The 15,533-nt window shown below is 57.3% G+C and overlaps 1 protein-coding gene across 1 annotated transcript in view; it reads right to left on the bottom strand.

The window, feature by feature from the left end:
* GLI2 (GLI family zinc finger 2) overlaps positions 1 to 15,533 on the bottom strand; it is a 239,450-nt gene that overhangs the window by 9,449 nt on the left and 214,468 nt on the right. The window contains 5 exon segments of the mRNA XM_004388015.1: positions 3,741 to 3,901; positions 3,904 to 3,925; positions 7,837 to 7,959; positions 9,213 to 9,426; positions 11,118 to 11,319. Of these exon segments, the coding sequence (XP_004388072.1) occupies positions 3,741 to 3,901; positions 3,904 to 3,925; positions 7,837 to 7,959; positions 9,213 to 9,426; positions 11,118 to 11,319 (722 nt within the window).

Below are 15,533 nucleotides of genomic sequence, written 5' to 3'. Positions count from 1 at the left end.
CTATGTGCAGACCATTCACCCACCTCACTGCTCACGCAACCTACTATGTGCAGACCATTCACCCAGCGGACCACAGCCTACTATGAGCCCAATGACCCACACCACTGGCCCTCCCCCTACTATGTACAGACCTCCTGCCCCACTGGCCCCCCACTATTATGTGGGACCACCCACCTCACTGCTGACTCCACCTACTATGTGCAGACTACCACCTACTATATGCCAGGCCACAGACACTTCTTCTAAATAACAGGGGTCCTCATAAATTATCATTAGCCGCCATTAAATGATAACCTACTGTGTGCTACCTGTCTAGCCTGCGCTTTCCCATCAGTCATCAGAGTGAGCATCTAAGACCACAGGCGCCCTGCCTACCCTCAGGGAGGTGGTGATCAGGACGATGCCCGAGGCTGCAGACTGTGGGGCACTCACTAATGCGGCGAGGCACATGTGCCCATGCCAGGTGCACCAGAATCCTCTCCTGAGCTTGCCCCTACTGTTTCAGACACTTTCAAAAACAATTTTTCATTATACTGGAAACAAAAGCACCCCGGCCTCTTTCTGACATGAGCCCATGAGGTGATGGCTTTGTCTCCTTGTCCGAGGCCCAGGAGGCTAAACAGCTGGCCTGGGACCACTGGCAGGAAGTGTGGATGGAGCCCGTTCTGGCCCTTGTGGTGAGCGCTGGGTACTGTGGAGGCCACCCCGGGGCAAAGTGGCCCAGGAGAATAAGGTGGGCAGCCAAGGGCAGGCAAACTGACCTCCCAGCAAGCCTACCTCATAGCCCTGCAGGGGGTCCACCTCTCAGGGGCTAACAGAGCCATCAGGCCATGCTGGGAAGCCTTCCCTGAAGGATGGTCCTCTGGCCCATCCTACCTAGCACACTGCTCTGGGCCAGGAAGATGGGGCTAACTTTTCTATTATTTCCTGTCCCTGCGCCCACCCCTTTGGATCTCTTCCCTGGGCTCATCAAAGTCATGCTATTTGTGTGCCTTGCTGGAAGTGGCTTCTCCTGTGACACAGGGCAAATGTGCCACCACATCTTTCCATTACACATGAGAGAGCAGGCTGCACCGGGTAGACCCTTCGGTAATTAGTCACTTGCTTGGATTATTTAACTGAAGGCTGCAGTCCTTACTGGAGCAGGGGAATTGATGCCTCTGAGCTTGGCATGGAGTCCCAGGATGAGGTAAATGGTTAACGTGTTCGTTACAAAGCAGAACTGCTCCATAGGGTTTTCTGGGCTGTAATCTTTACGGAAACAGATGGCCAGGTCTTTCTTCCACGGTGCCACTGGGTGGGTTTGAACTGCCAACCTTCCCATTAGTAGCGGAGAGCAAGCTGTTTGCGTGTGGCTTGTATTAGCTCGCTACGGGACTGTGCTGCTGGAGACCTCTGTAACCCACAAGGCTGCCCAGGCTTGGGCACCCAGCCACCGGCAGCACCGCACCCAGAAGACAGAAATCCGCTGGCCCTCACACCTGGACAGCTGACTCAAATGCGCGCCCAGAAATGCCAACACCAGAGTGAGTGAAATCTAGCACTTTCAAATTCCAGGGAAATCGTAACCCATTAGCCTAACTCATTTTTAAAGCTTTTCAAATGGTAAAGATGCTTCCTGATAATGCCTTTCATTTTGCCCTTACTGGTATACACAGCAGCGAATTGTTAACGAACAGTTGGAGCTCCGCTCACTGCCAGCCTGCCGCCATCCATTTTCCCAGGGAGCCGAGGAGGGCAGAGCTTGGCAAAGGGGCCTGAGTCTGCTCCTCTCGTGCAAAGGAGTCTGCTCCTCCCAAGGCCAGGTCGGAGGCCACCACGCTGCCCACGGGCACAGCTGGGCACGGGCAGGAGTCTGCAGTGACGCTCCCGCCCACCCCACCTCTGAGCCCGTCTGCCCGTGTCTGGGGATTCCCTCCGGTCTGGGGCTGACCCACTCACCTCTGGACATGTCTTTTGTGTTCCCACTTCTACGCCTTTGCTTCGGCCTCTCCCAGCCTGAGATGCCGGCCCCTCTCTCCCCTGTGAATCTACATCTCATCTCCTACCACTGGCAGCTAATGCGCCCCCTCTCCATCTAGGACTTGTTGATTCCAAAGAGGTGGTATGTGTGGAAGAATCAGGTTCAAGTCTCAGAAGGGATGAGATAAAACCCTGGTTCCCAGGCTCCATGTCAGCTCCGGTGTGTTTGCTGGGAAATTCTGGTTCCCTGGCAGGGGGTGGGCAGGGATTTGGGGAGAAAAGTCCAAATGCAAAAGAAACCCACAGATCTGAGAGCAAATCTGCATGAACAGAGGGAGCTGGCAGTGTCCTCAATGCTCAAGTTCACAGACTTGGGGAAGAACACACCCCTCTGCAGTGGTTTCATAATGCAAACAGGTGTGTGTGAGTGTGTGTGTGTGTGTGCACAGTGGATGAGTGTATGTGTGTGTATGAGACAGTGTATGAGTGTGTATGAGACTGAGTGTGTGTGTATGAGCGTGCGTGTATGTGTGAGACAGTGTATGATTATGATTGTGTATGAGTATGTGTGTGTATGAGACAGTGTATGAGTGTGTATGAGTGTATGTGTGTGTATGAGACAATGCATGTGTGAGTGTGTGTGTATGAGACAGTGTATGGGTGTGAGTGTGTGTGTATGAGACAGTGTGTGGGTGTGAGTGTGTGTGTGTGTATCAGTGTATGAGTGTGTGAATATGAGTGAGTGTATGTGTATAAGTATACGGGAGTGTGTGTGAGTGCATGAGTGTGAGAATGTGTGTGTAAATGTGTCTGTCTCCAGTCTGGCTGGCACCTAAGGTACTTAGTGTGGGCTTCACCCTTACTGGCACCCATTTACCAAAGAGTGGGGAGGAGACCTCTCCCGGAAAGCAAGCTCTTTTCTGGACAGAGAAGAGAGACGCTCAGGGCTGGAGCGGGGACAGGGAGGAGGGGGACAGAGGGAGTCACCAAGCAGGAAGCACCAGTATCTGCTAGGTGTTCCACCTGCAGCATCGGATTCAGTCCTCACCCCCTTCCAGGAGAAAGAACCGAGGCTCACAGGGTAAGCCCGCCCTCTCCCTGGCCCAGCCCCCGCTCCTCTACTATACACATTACCCCCTGACAGCCACCATTTGGGATGCTCCTGTAGGGAAGTTCTGAGTGGGGACCATGAAGCACACCCTGAAGGTCTACCCAGCACGCATGGCCTTCGCTGGTCTCCTGATCTGTCAGTACCTGGGGGGCATTGTAAACAGCCCCCCTCCCTGATCTGTGTGTACACACTCACCTACACCCATTATATACTCGGGACCTGTGGCTGGTCTCCAAGAAGAAATTACCAACTTCTTCCTCCAAGGGAGAAACTTCTTCCAGGCCCCAGAGCCAGGTTTGTTATTATCTTGTGGATACTGGCTGGTTTAACTAGTCTCATTTCCCTCTCATTGCACTGGCCGCTAGGAAGCTCCATTTTTAATACTAACTCTATTCTTGGCTTTCTTTTATTGTTCCTTCCCTCCTGATTCTCTCATGCACTTATTTTCCTTTCCTCTGTTGTAACATATATGTATTTACCAGCCTCGTGTAGCAACAGGCAGGGCATACATAAATAATCACGCATGACTCCCACTTGCAGGGGATGGGGCCCAGGCATCTCCTAAGCCTCCTCCTGCAGCCCCCTCTCTAGCAGAGGGTGTGAAGGCTCCAGCCCTCACGTGGCCGGGGCTCTCCCTGGTGGGTAGGCTGCGGGCCGGGAGGCTCACGTGCACCAGCTGCTCCTGGGTGTCGTACTCCTTGGCGCAGTCTTCCCAGTGGCAGTTGGTCTCATGGATGACCACCTCGGGCTCCTGCTTACAGTCATCCCCATGCAGGTCTTCCTTGAGGTCAGCCAGCTGCTCCTGGGGGAGGACAGAGGACGCCCCTGTGAGCCGCGTCCAGCCAGCTGGCTCTGAGGGTGGGGCCTGAGGGGATGCCAGCCCCCTGGCAGGCTGTGCCAAGGACCCTGGGCTGCGAAAGTTTGTGTGGATGGACGGATGGACGGTAGACACACACTCACTCATTCATCAGTCTTTTGGCCCTTTCCGCAGTCTCTCCTCTGTCTGGCTCCCATCCCTCGGCTGTCTCGTCGACACTGTCCCACACCCCTCCCTCCTGTCTAAGGTGCTTGTTGTCACCACGCTGCCCATCACTCCTGGCTCTGCAGACATGGTGAGGAGGGCAGTGCACAGAGTCGGTAGCTTCTATTTGGTTTTGGGTCCTCTGTGGGGATGGGCCCTGCAGGCCCATGTACAGGGTCTGCTCAGTGGAGGCAGGAAGAAACCCAGCATGCCTCTCCTGGCCCCCAGGGCCCTTGTTCTCACAGCCTCCTTCCTCCTCGGGGCACACGATGCACCTGGACTCACAGCCAGGAGAGGGCTGCGGACCGCGGAGTGACTTCACCCCAGTGTAGTCTCCCCTGCAACAGCCCTCGCACTGTGGGCATCTGTGTGCTTGTTTTACAGCCGGGGAAACCGAGGCTCTGGGAGAGGTTTACTTCCTGCCAAGAACACACAGCTGATTCGTGGCAGCCTAGACCTGGGCTCGAGCCTCCCAAGCACATTAGGAGGCCCCCCACCAAACAAAACCCAAAGCCATTGCTGTTGAGTCGATTCTGACTCATAGTGACCCTACAGGACAGAGTAGAACTGCCCCATAGAGTTTCCAAGGAGTGCCTGGTGGATTCGAACTGCCGACCTTTTGGTTAGCAGCCAAGCTCTCAACCACTATGCCATTAGGGTTTCTACACTGGGGCCCACACAGGGCCATTTCAAGGAGGTGGAGGAAAAGCCCCTGAAACGTCCCCCTCACCCGATCCTGAATCATCCTCATGATCAGCTGAGGATCGGACCATTGTGATCCATAGGGTATTCACTGGCTGATTTTGGGAAGTGGATCTCCAGGCCTTTCTTTCTAGTCCGTCTTAGTCTGGAAGCTCCACTGAAACCTCTTCAGCATCATAGCAACACACAAGCCTCCACTGACAGATGGGTGGTGGCTGCACATGAGGGGCATTGGCTGGGAATCGAACCCAGGTCTTTTGCATGGAAGGTGAGAATTCTACCTCTGAACCACCAATGCCTCATCATCTGACCATAGGTGCCTGAAATTCTTCTCAAAGAAAACAAAGTCTTTTACTCGCAAACCAACAACAGCCTTGGAATTAACGCCCACCCCCAGCGGATGAGAGCCAGCACCCAGCAGGTGAAGCCTCTGAGCAGAGGAAGTGGGGACGGGTTGGGGAGTACCAGAGGGCCGGGGACGGAGAGGCACGGGTGTCCCCAGCTGGGAGAAAAGGCCCAGCAAGGGCATCCAGATGCTTTAGGGACTCCCCAGGATCCCACCTGCCTGTTAGGCACCCTCGGACAAAGCCAAGTGAAAGGCAGATGTTAGAAAAACTGGCTTTATATTTCAAACTATTGCCGAAAAGCAAGCAGGAAATGTTCTGTCTTTCAAAAGGGCCTCTGGGGTAAACATTTGTAGTTGAGGTTAATGGGGACAACCTCGCCCCTTATTCCAGAGTTAGAGCCCCCAGAGGCCGGGGGTGCACTGAAGCTGCAGCCACCTACGCTACAGCCGCATCCCTAAGGCCACGTCCATTTCTAAGAGCTCAGGGGTCAGCCCCGGGACCCCCTGCGGCCGGACCAGACCCACACCCTGACCGATGTCTGCTGGAGCTGCAAACCCTCCCGGAGAGGGTTCTGGTTGTTCCTCTGAGCGGGCCTTTCCCTGAGTCCCCTTGTGCTAAGAAGGGACATGCTGAATGGGATATACAGCAACTCCTCGGGAGGAGCAGAAACCATGGGGCGGGGTGGGGGCTGTGCACCGGGGGGACCAAAGTAGGAGGACGGGGCGGAGGCCTTTCTCCGGACCTGTCGCCCGGGGACCATATGCGGGGCTGTCAGTGTGCGTGTGCGGGAGAGCGGACGAGGGGCCTCCTGACGCCTTCTCTGCACCTTCAGAAACACTGAAAATGCATTCCTTGTTTGCGCAGGCTGCGTACCACCCGTACGTAGCAGCTGACAGTGGCGCGGAGCAAAGGCCGCGCGCGCAGGCGCAACGGGCGCACAGACCGTGCCGGGCGTCCCTGGCCCGAGACTTTGCGGCTCCAGCAGAAAGCGCGCTCATCACGCTGCATTTTCTGTCGGCGGAGAGCAGGTGCCTCCGCCTTGCAAACGAGTCAGGACGCGGAGTGGCATGGGACAGACTCCGTGTGATAAACAGCTTCCCCCGCGACGGACACGCACGAGGTGGCCACGCCGAGCTGGAAGGGAGACTCGCTCTTCTGTGGCTCTCTGGGTTGGAGAGTGGGGGCGAGTGGGCACGGGCCCCCAGGTGCTCACTGTTTATCTTCCCTGAATGTGCTGTCCTCGTCAATTCCAGCCGCCCCATGATGGCTGGGAAACCATGCATCACGCTGAGACAGGCGCTGGCATCAGGGAGGGGGGAATCTGTCATCGCCCCCTCTGTCTGCCTGACATAACAAGACCCAATATTTCATGAAAATTAAGTGCCCAGAGTACGCCTGATGGTTTACAGCGTGGATGAAGCATGCTCGGCAGATGCAGGGGTGATAGGGATAGGACACCCGAGCAGCCCTTGGTGTCACAGCCAGGGGTTGTGTAGTCATGGGGGTGGGGTGGGGGTGGGGAGGCTGGCCTGCTGGTCAGCAGCGCGTCCGGGCACTTCCCCCGGCAGACCTCTGCTCCGAGAGGCTGGCATGGCCTGCCTGCCATCTTGGCGGGTTAGGAGTGCAAAGACTCCCAAAGGGCCCACACGAGGCTCCAGCCAGCAGAGGCCTGTCCTGGCTATGCAACCGTCTCCTTGCCTCTCGACATCACTCTGCTAACTCACTGAGATGTGCGTCTGTCATTAGAAAACCGTACTGCAGCCAGTGCATGCCAGGATCCTGCAAACCCTGGCTACGTGGCACCAGGCGGGTACATCTCTGTGAGTTGCGGTTGTTGTCTGCTGCTGCTGGGGATTGGACCATTGTGATCCATAGGGTTTTCGGGAGCTAATTTTCAGAAGACTGCCAGGCCTTTCTTCCTAGTCCATCTTAGTCTAGAAGCTTCATTGAAACCTGTTGAGCATCATAGCTACATGCAGGCCTCCACTGACAGACGGGGTGGCTGTGCATGGAGGCCATTGGCCAGGTCTCCTGCATGGAAGGCGAGACGTCCACCGAATGGCTTACCACGCAGCGGGGAGGTAGCCCTGGAAGCAGCCAGGACCAGGAGGGAGGCTGGGCTGATGCAAGTCCTATTATCCTGGAGGGCAGGGAAGGTGAGAATGGCGGTAGGGGCAGGGTGGGGAAGACCTCCAGGGAGAGCGGCTGACCCGTAACAGCGCGGGAGCAGCCCGCTTCCGCTGGGCTGGTGCTGGGGTGAGGGCGAGGCACCGGTAGAAGGCTGGCTGCAGCCTGAGGACCATGGAAGGACAAGGGAGTCCATTCACTCACGCTGTTACTCAGCACATTGGATGAGTATGTGGCATGGGCAGGGTTCTGCGGGTGCAGGGGTAAGGCCCTCACAGCCCCGGTCCCCTGAGCTCACAGCTGCGCCTGCTCTGTCCTCACTCATTCAGGGATGCAGGGGTGAGGCCCTCACGGCCCCTGTCCCCTGAGCTCACAGCTGCACCCTCATTCAGGGACGCAGGGGTGAGGCCCTCACAGCCCCGGTTCCCAGAGCCCACAGCTGCGCCTGTTGCACCCTCACTCATTGGCTCACACGTGCTCCCATTCATCCTTCGCCAACAGGCGTCAGGCCCCAGCTGGGCGGACCCAGAGGCGACCACACCCTAGTGGGCGGGGCCTGCATGTACCTGTGTCAGCATCAGCGGGGAGGCGGGCCTCAGGCCCTCGGCTTCCGTTTTGACCTTACTGCGCTTGTGGATGGCGATGGGGTTGACGGTGCTGCTCACGGCCGACTCGCTGCTCTGCTTGTTCTAGGGGAAGGGTGCAGGGGGCCAGTCACACGGAAGCGGGGAGCCGACACCCCCACACAGACTGCTCCAACCCTTGCATCTGAAGTGCCGGAAACCGAGTCCCCCAGCTCGGTCCTCCAGCCGGGGCACGGCCAGGACAGAGCTCAGCCCTTCCTCTCCACCACGCAGCCCCTGCCTCCACCTCCCCGTGACTCCAGGGAAACGCAAAAGGGCCTCTCTCTTTGGAAGAAGCTGGGTGCCCTTGAGGAGGCTCAGCTTAGCCCCCCAGAGCAGGAGGCGTCTGGCAGCATGACAGCAAGGGGCAGCTCTGGGTGTGAAGCTAACAGGACTTGGCTAGCGCAGGGGGCGGGCGAGAAGGGTCTGGGTCCTCGGGAGGAGGGGCTGGAACTGTAATATCAGGAGGTGTTTCAAAAGCCAAAGGCCTGTCTGTAGCAGGGGCGCTAGTGGACCTGGGAGAGGAGCTGCTTCCAGAGTCTTCCTCCCCAGGATGTGGTCACATCTGGGCTCAGCCACCTGCCAACTGGTGGCCTGGGGAAGGCGCTTCACCTCTGGAGAGTCATCAGGGGTGCTGATTGTGCTCGGGGGTCTACTGGGGGCTCCACGCACACATGAGCTTGCTTACATGCACCATGGTCCCCGCTTGTGTAAGAAGCGGACCCCCACTTGGCAGGCAAGTTAGCTCAGGCTGAATGAGGTAGAGAAACGTGCCCCCTTCAGGCAAGTCAGGCTTCAAAACTTGGTTTGACTGATTCCAAAGCCCATGCCCTTTGCGCTGTATGATACTCCCGCTATATGTGCATTTCCTCGTCTGCAAAAGAGGACCTCACTCACTCACTACATACTAATGTCACCGAGTGTGTGCCAGGCACCGTGCCAGGATGCCAGGCAGGTCAGAGGCCACTTGGAACGGCTGAATAAATGCAGTGCGAAGCTCTTGGTAAACACGTGCTCTAAATGAAGCTCCGCATCGTAGAATTACCACCCAGGAATCCCTCCGTTGCAGCCATCCCTATCATTTGCTGTGCTCCGAGAGGCGGGGGAGCTTGCCCACGGTGAGGGCAGTGTCAGCACCAGGCCCTGACCCCTCATCCAGCCTGAGGCTGTCAATCTGGCCTCTGCCCACAGGGCTTCCCACCAGGCAGCCCTGGCCCAGAGTCCTTCCACAAGTTCCTGGCATGAGATGGGAATGGATAACCCTTGTGGGGTCTGGCTGAGTACCTGTGGCCCACCCCCTGCTTCCTGGGCCCACCTACCTGGTTGGTGTCACCCAGACAGTTGCTGCTGCTGCTGAGCTGGGCAGGCGCGGCACTGATAGAGTTAAGGGCCGTGGGCTGCTGGGCCAGGAAGGTGGGTGAGGGCTGGATCAGGGGTGGCGTGTGTCCGAAGGCCGAGCCCAGGCCTCTCTGCTGGCTCAGGATCTGCTGGTAGGCCACGGGGTTGATGGGGTGCGGGAAGGTGAAGGCTGGGCTGCAACGGAGAAACGACAAAGTAATGGAGCAGAGAAGACCCTGCCCGCGGGATTGGGACTGGCGTGCTGCTAGCCCCACGGCACCATGGTTTTCCCTCCGTCCAGAACCAGCAGTGGCTCCCCGCTGCCTGCCATCTCAGGACTCACCTTCCCTGCTTAGGCTCAGGCGCCGCCCACAGTCTTCTTCACCTGAGGCAGATTGGTCCCCTGGATGTACCAGGCTTCTTCCCAGCCCCACACCCTGGCACCTCCCCTGCTCCATGATTACTGTTGTTTTATGTATTTGTTACTGATTCCCTCTCTGGGTCCCTGAGCCTGAGATCCCTCCTCCCTGACCACGTGAACTCATCTGGCCTCTGAAGCCCCTTCTGACGTCACCTCCTGCAGAAAGTCCGCCCTGAGCACTCCAGCTCACATGCTTTGAACTTCTATTGCACTTCAAGTCTCTACCATACCATTTCCACACAAGCGACTCTTTTCCCAATAGGATACTGAGAAAATACTGGTGACCTCCAAGGCTAAGTCATAAAAGACACTGACGCTTCCTCCTCGCTCTCTCTGGGAGCTCCTGCTCTGGGGGTAGTGGCCCCCTCACTGTGAGACACGCAGCCCGTGGAGAGGCCACGGGGAGGAGCAGAGGCTCCTGCCAACAGCCACGGGAGGCAGCCTTCTTGGAAACCGGTCCTCCAGCCCTGATCACGCCTTCTGGTGCCTGCAGCCCCTGCTGCGTCCTAACTGGAGCCTCATGAGACACCCTGAGCCAGAACCACCCAGCTCCGCCACTCCCAGGGTCCTGGCCTCCAGAAGCTGCGTGAGGTAGTATCTGATTATTGCTGTACTAAGCTGCTAAGTTTTAGAGTAACTTGTTATATGGCAAAAGGTAACTCATGTCCTTGTGATCACTTCTGCTTCTGGGTCCTTGGGCCAAATTTTCCTGGCCCCCTGGCTTCCCTAAGATGGGTCGGTGGAGGCACAAGAGTTTCAGTCCAGTTGGCTGGGGTCTGAGGTACGGAGACCAGCCACCAGCTGCAGGGGCGGAGAAGAGCGAACAGCGTCCATGAGTCCGGGTGGGCCATGCAGTGGCCACAGTGCAGGTCACTGCCGGTTCAGAGGCTGGCTTAGAGCACCTGGCCAAGCCCCGGTCACATCTGTGAGCACCTGACACTGGTCATAGCCTGCCTCCCCCACGACTCCCATCAAGACACCAGAAAAGCCACTTTCCAAGTCACACACCCCTTTGATTTCACGAGCGGATCGACATGACGGTCACTTCCACATCAGAAATTGGGTTTGGGGGGTGGGTACTGAGCACATGAAAACAGACTCAAAGGTGGGCGTATTTAAACTACGTGGATTTCATTATCATTGGTTTTGAATTTATGAACACAATGGAAGTACGCTAACTCCCAAATGCAACAAATCCTACCTTCCTCCTCAGGGTGAAAGCATCCACCAAAAAGACAGACCTGCCCACTTGGCCCCCACTCAGCTCCCAACCAGGGCTTCGCACCCCTGCCGAGAATGTGCGTTTCTAACAAGTTCCCAGGGAGTTATACCTAAGAATTACCTGGGGGAGCTTGTTAACATGTAGATTCTGAGTCAGTATATCTGGGGTGGAAATGCAGATTCTCAGAACAAAGCGGTTGGAAGCCCTGCTCCCAGCTCAGCGCTCCACGGAGGCTGGGCTCACCTGAGGGCACCTGCTGACAGGTGTCCGTAGGAGCCGCTGGCCGCGGAGCTGCCGCGGGAGTTGTTGATGTAGGCCACCAGCGAGTTGGGTGAGGTCCGGATCATCCGCTGCAGGTCCAGGCTGGCGTCCGAGAGAGGCGAGATGGACAGCGCCCGCTTGCGGCTCAGTCGGGGGGTCACCCGCGGGCTGGAGAAGCGAGACACTGCGGGGGGGCAGCAAGCACAAGGCACGTTAACATCACCCGCGTGTGCGCACATATGTGTGCCTATACGTGTGTGTGCACACAGAGATGTGCGTGGAGGAGGGGAAGCAAGGGGAGGAGAGTTGATGGAGGGGGGACAGGAGGAGACTGAGAGACGGTCTAACGGGAGTCACAGTCCGTCATCCTCCAGCTGTGGGCTCTCAGCCTCCGTTTACTCGTCTGTAAAACGGGATTGACCCTGGCAAGGTGTGGCGATGACTTGAGAAGCGCGTGTAAGATGCTTGGCGAGCGGGCGTGAGCACCGAGCATACGCTCACATCTTTACTATCAGGTAGGCGGAGACCAGGGCTGGAACCCAGCAGTGCTGCAGACATTACAGAAATGCACCTCATAAGTAAACGGCTCGGTGGCCTTTCACAAAGTGAATCCACCCGTGAAAACAACTCCAGGTCAGGGGGCAGAGCACGGCAAGCACCCACCCAAGGCAGCCTCTGTGCCGACTGCTAACCCCACCGCTTAGTCGGGCCTGTTGTAGAGCTTTATATAAATGGGATTATAAACGCTGTTTCCTATCTGGCTCCCCGCGTCCAGCACTGTAGTCGGTGAGGCTTGTCCATGCTGGTGTGTAAGGTGGAATTCGCTCGCTCTCATTGTTGCAGAAGTCAGTCGTGTGGGTGATCCATGGGGAGGACAGTCATGGAGCGGAGCATCTCAGGTCACAGATCACGCCCCCTACAGGGTATTCGCCAAGCAGGGGCCTGGGTGGCCACCCTCCTGAACCTACCGTAACGGGGTGGGTGGGGTGCCAGGAGCAGCAGCAAGAGGCAACCCCACAGCAAGTTTAACAGAGCTCTGCCACTTCGAGGGCCTGCAGTTCAGGGTGGCCCAGGGCTTGGGACAGCTGCCTTACACTCACACACACACACACACACACACACACACACACACACACACACACTACCACCCTGCCCTATCTGCTGTCACCCCTCACCTGCCTCGTTGAGCCCCACGCGTACATAAGGAAGAGGCGCTGCCCCAGATCAGGACACCCTGTGCCCAGAGCCACGGGGTCTCCCATGGTGGGTCCAGATCACTCCACCCCCTGCCCCCATCCAGGGTCTCTCCTCTGGACAACCATGTGGCCTGGAAATGGCCTGACAACGTCACTGGACGACTCTCCTCCACTCACAAGGTGGCCGCCCTGCCCACGTCCACCATGGAGGGGTTACTTCACCTCCCCAAGCCGTCTCCTCTTTTTTAAAGGGCTCTAACGATAGTGTCGAAACCCTGGTGGCGTAGTGGTTAAGAGCTGCTATCCAAAGCGTCGGCAGTTAGAATCCACCAGCCGCTCCCTGGGAACTCTAGGGGGCAGTTCTACTCTGTCCTACAGGGTCGCTATGAGTTGGAATCGACTCGACGGCAACAGGTTTGGTTTCTTGGCTTTCAGTGATAATGCTGCCTCCCGGGGCTGCTGTGACACTTGAAGAAGGTGACCTGTGAAGAAGCCTGCACCCACAGGGCCACCAGAACTGCTCAGGATACGTGCATGGGGGGGGTGGTCTCAGCCCCTTCCTCCGCCCCCTGCCTTGCCCACCTTCTCCTCCCACCTGGCCTCTAGCTTCCCGAGGTGGCGGGGAAAATCTTTTCTTACAGGATTTGGTGGGCTGGCCCTAGATGGCTCCCACGGCTGCTCAGACTCCCTGGCTGCTGAGGCGCCTTCCCAGCCCCACTCCGGCCGTCCCGGTTTGCAGCGGCCGACTTTTGCCCTCTGCCCGCCCGGCCTGCTCAGGGCTCTTCCCCAGGGTGATGACAGGTGGCGTGGCCGTGGGTCTGCCTGGCCCCGGCCACCCTGTGCTGTCTACACGGCCCCCTCGGGGCTCAGACTACGCCGCTCCCAAGGGCACACCGAGCACTGGCAGCAGGGTGACTCCTAACCAAGTCTGTGTTGGGGCTTCCACAGCTGGGGGCAGTGGGCGGGGGTAATGAGGTGAGTCTCAGAGCACCCCCATAGTGCCGCTGCCCCGGGCAGGTTCAGGGCACATGCAGGCAGGTGTGGTACATGGAGCCACGGGGCAGCTGAAGGAGCCTGGGCACCACTGTGCCCACACAGCTGCATCACAGGGGGCCTTCACAGCCAGCGGGGGCTATGCCAGAGCCTGGGGGAGAACCAGTCTGCCCCTCCCAGCCTCGGCCGGCCCCTGAGGGTCAGCTTTATGGGAAGGAGGAAAAGCCTGAGGGCCTGGAGCACACCCAGAAAGTCCCGGGGACCCTGGGGAACAGGGAGAAACCTCTCTGGGCTGTGGAGGAGAGAGGCGGGCCCAGAATCCTCAGGCCAAAGGGGCTTCTGGGGTTTTCTCTCCTAACCGCCTTCATTGTGGACAAGGGCGTGAGGATCTGAGGCCAGAGAGGAAGGGCTTGTCCAGGAGTCTCACAGCAAGTAGACCTGCAGCCCAGAGGCAGGGCCATGTGCCGGCTCAGAGGCTGGCCCAAGCCCCCACTCAGCATAAACCGCTTCACCTCTCTGAGACTCAGAAGGTCAGTGATCTGAGCTCAACACTGGTTTCCCGCCAGTTCTGGGAGTTATACCAGGTGGAAGACGGCAGTGAAAGGAGCTTTTACATCCTAAATGCCCTACGATTGTAACGTGCATGGGGCCAACACACTTTGGAAAAGATGTTTAGCAAGAAGGGCGAGGAGCTTGTAGGCAAGCCCCCCAGCGCAGGAAACAGGCGAGTTAACCAGAACACGTTTTCTGAGCATCCTTGCCAGCTGAATGTTCCTTTTGGTGGTCTGTTTGTTTTGCTGAGTGCTGAGGACTGGGGCTTACGTATCTCTCAGTAAGGAGTCACGGTGGGTGCCAGAAGGTGCTCCCTAGAAGCTTTATTGGGGGGAAGAATTCCTCAAGATTAATATTTTTAATTGTGGTAAATATATATAACCAAACATTTGCCATGTCAACGTTTTTTACGTGGACAATCCCGTGACATTAATTACATTCATCGTGCTGTGAATCATCACTTCTGTCCGTTTCAGAATTCTTCCACAGAAGTGCTTTTTGTGACTCTGGCTTGCTCTGCTCCACAGACTGGGCGCCCGGGCCAGCAGCTCACTCACTCTGACAAGGCCACCTTCTGTTGCCAGCCCCCCAGCCCAGGACACGAGGCAGCCCACACTACCCTGCCCTCAGTGCCTGATGGGGCAGGCACACTCCTGCCAGGACCGGGGCCGTGCTGCCCTGCAGGTATAACCGAACACTCTGACCGAGGGTCCCAGGCAGCACAGACACGTCCTCCTCGGTCAGCAACAGGAGATGGCATGCCCCTTGGTGTAGTCACTTGGATAGGGGTCTGCTTCTGAATTCTCGAGTGATCAGTAACCCATTTAGTGACATTTGGATCCACTGTCTCATTTAATGGAGCTCTGGTGGCTCAGTGGTTAAGAGCTCAGCTGCTAACCAAAATGTCTGCAGTTCAAATCCACCAGCTGCTCCTTGGAAACACTATAGGGCAGTTCTACTCTGTCCTACAGGGTCGCTATGAGTCAGAATCGACTCAACGGCAATGGGTTTGGTTTTGGTCTTGTTTAACAGCTACCATCATCCTCGGATCAAAGCCAGCTTTGCAGATAAGGAAACAAGGCTTGGGGAGGTCGGCGAGGCGCTAAGGTCATAGAAACTACAGAGGCAGGATTTGAACTTGGGTCCAGAGGAGCCCTGACATGTGGATTTTCTGAGGACTCAGTGTCCTACCTGTCTCTGGTATCTGAGGAGTGGTGGGCCCAGGGCTGGGGCCAGGAAGACATTCTCTCACCAGAAACAGCTTTTGCGTCCCTCTCCCCCAGTAAGTGGCCCCAAATAGTGAACTTTATGGAGGCTGCCACGCAAACTTAACAAACCTGACAGCCTGTGTGCCTCACCTGCAGGTCAGAGGCAAGCCCAATTCAGCACCTGTCCACCACCGCTGATATGTACCTTCCCAGACCCTCCAGCAGCTCCCCAGCTCGGCAAGAGCCCCCCACCTGCGGCAGAAGGCTGACTCTTCCCATCACCTGACTCAGCGTGGAGCCGCCCCCAGGCCTGCAGACTCTGCTCCTTGGCAGCCCGCGTGTCCCCCTTCTCCCCATCTAGCAGCCCAGCCCGGCGGGACCATTCCAGAGATCCCTAACTAACTGCGGCCAATCCACACCCCACACGGTGGCCGGAGAGAACTTTTTAA

Source organism: Trichechus manatus, unplaced genomic scaffold, assembly GCF_000243295.1.
Source record: "Trichechus manatus latirostris isolate Lorelei unplaced genomic scaffold, TriManLat1.0 scaffold00203, whole genome shotgun sequence".
NCBI classification, from domain to species: Eukaryota; Metazoa; Chordata; class Mammalia; order Sirenia; family Trichechidae; genus Trichechus; species Trichechus manatus.
This window is presented reverse-complemented; position numbering and strand designations above follow the sequence as displayed.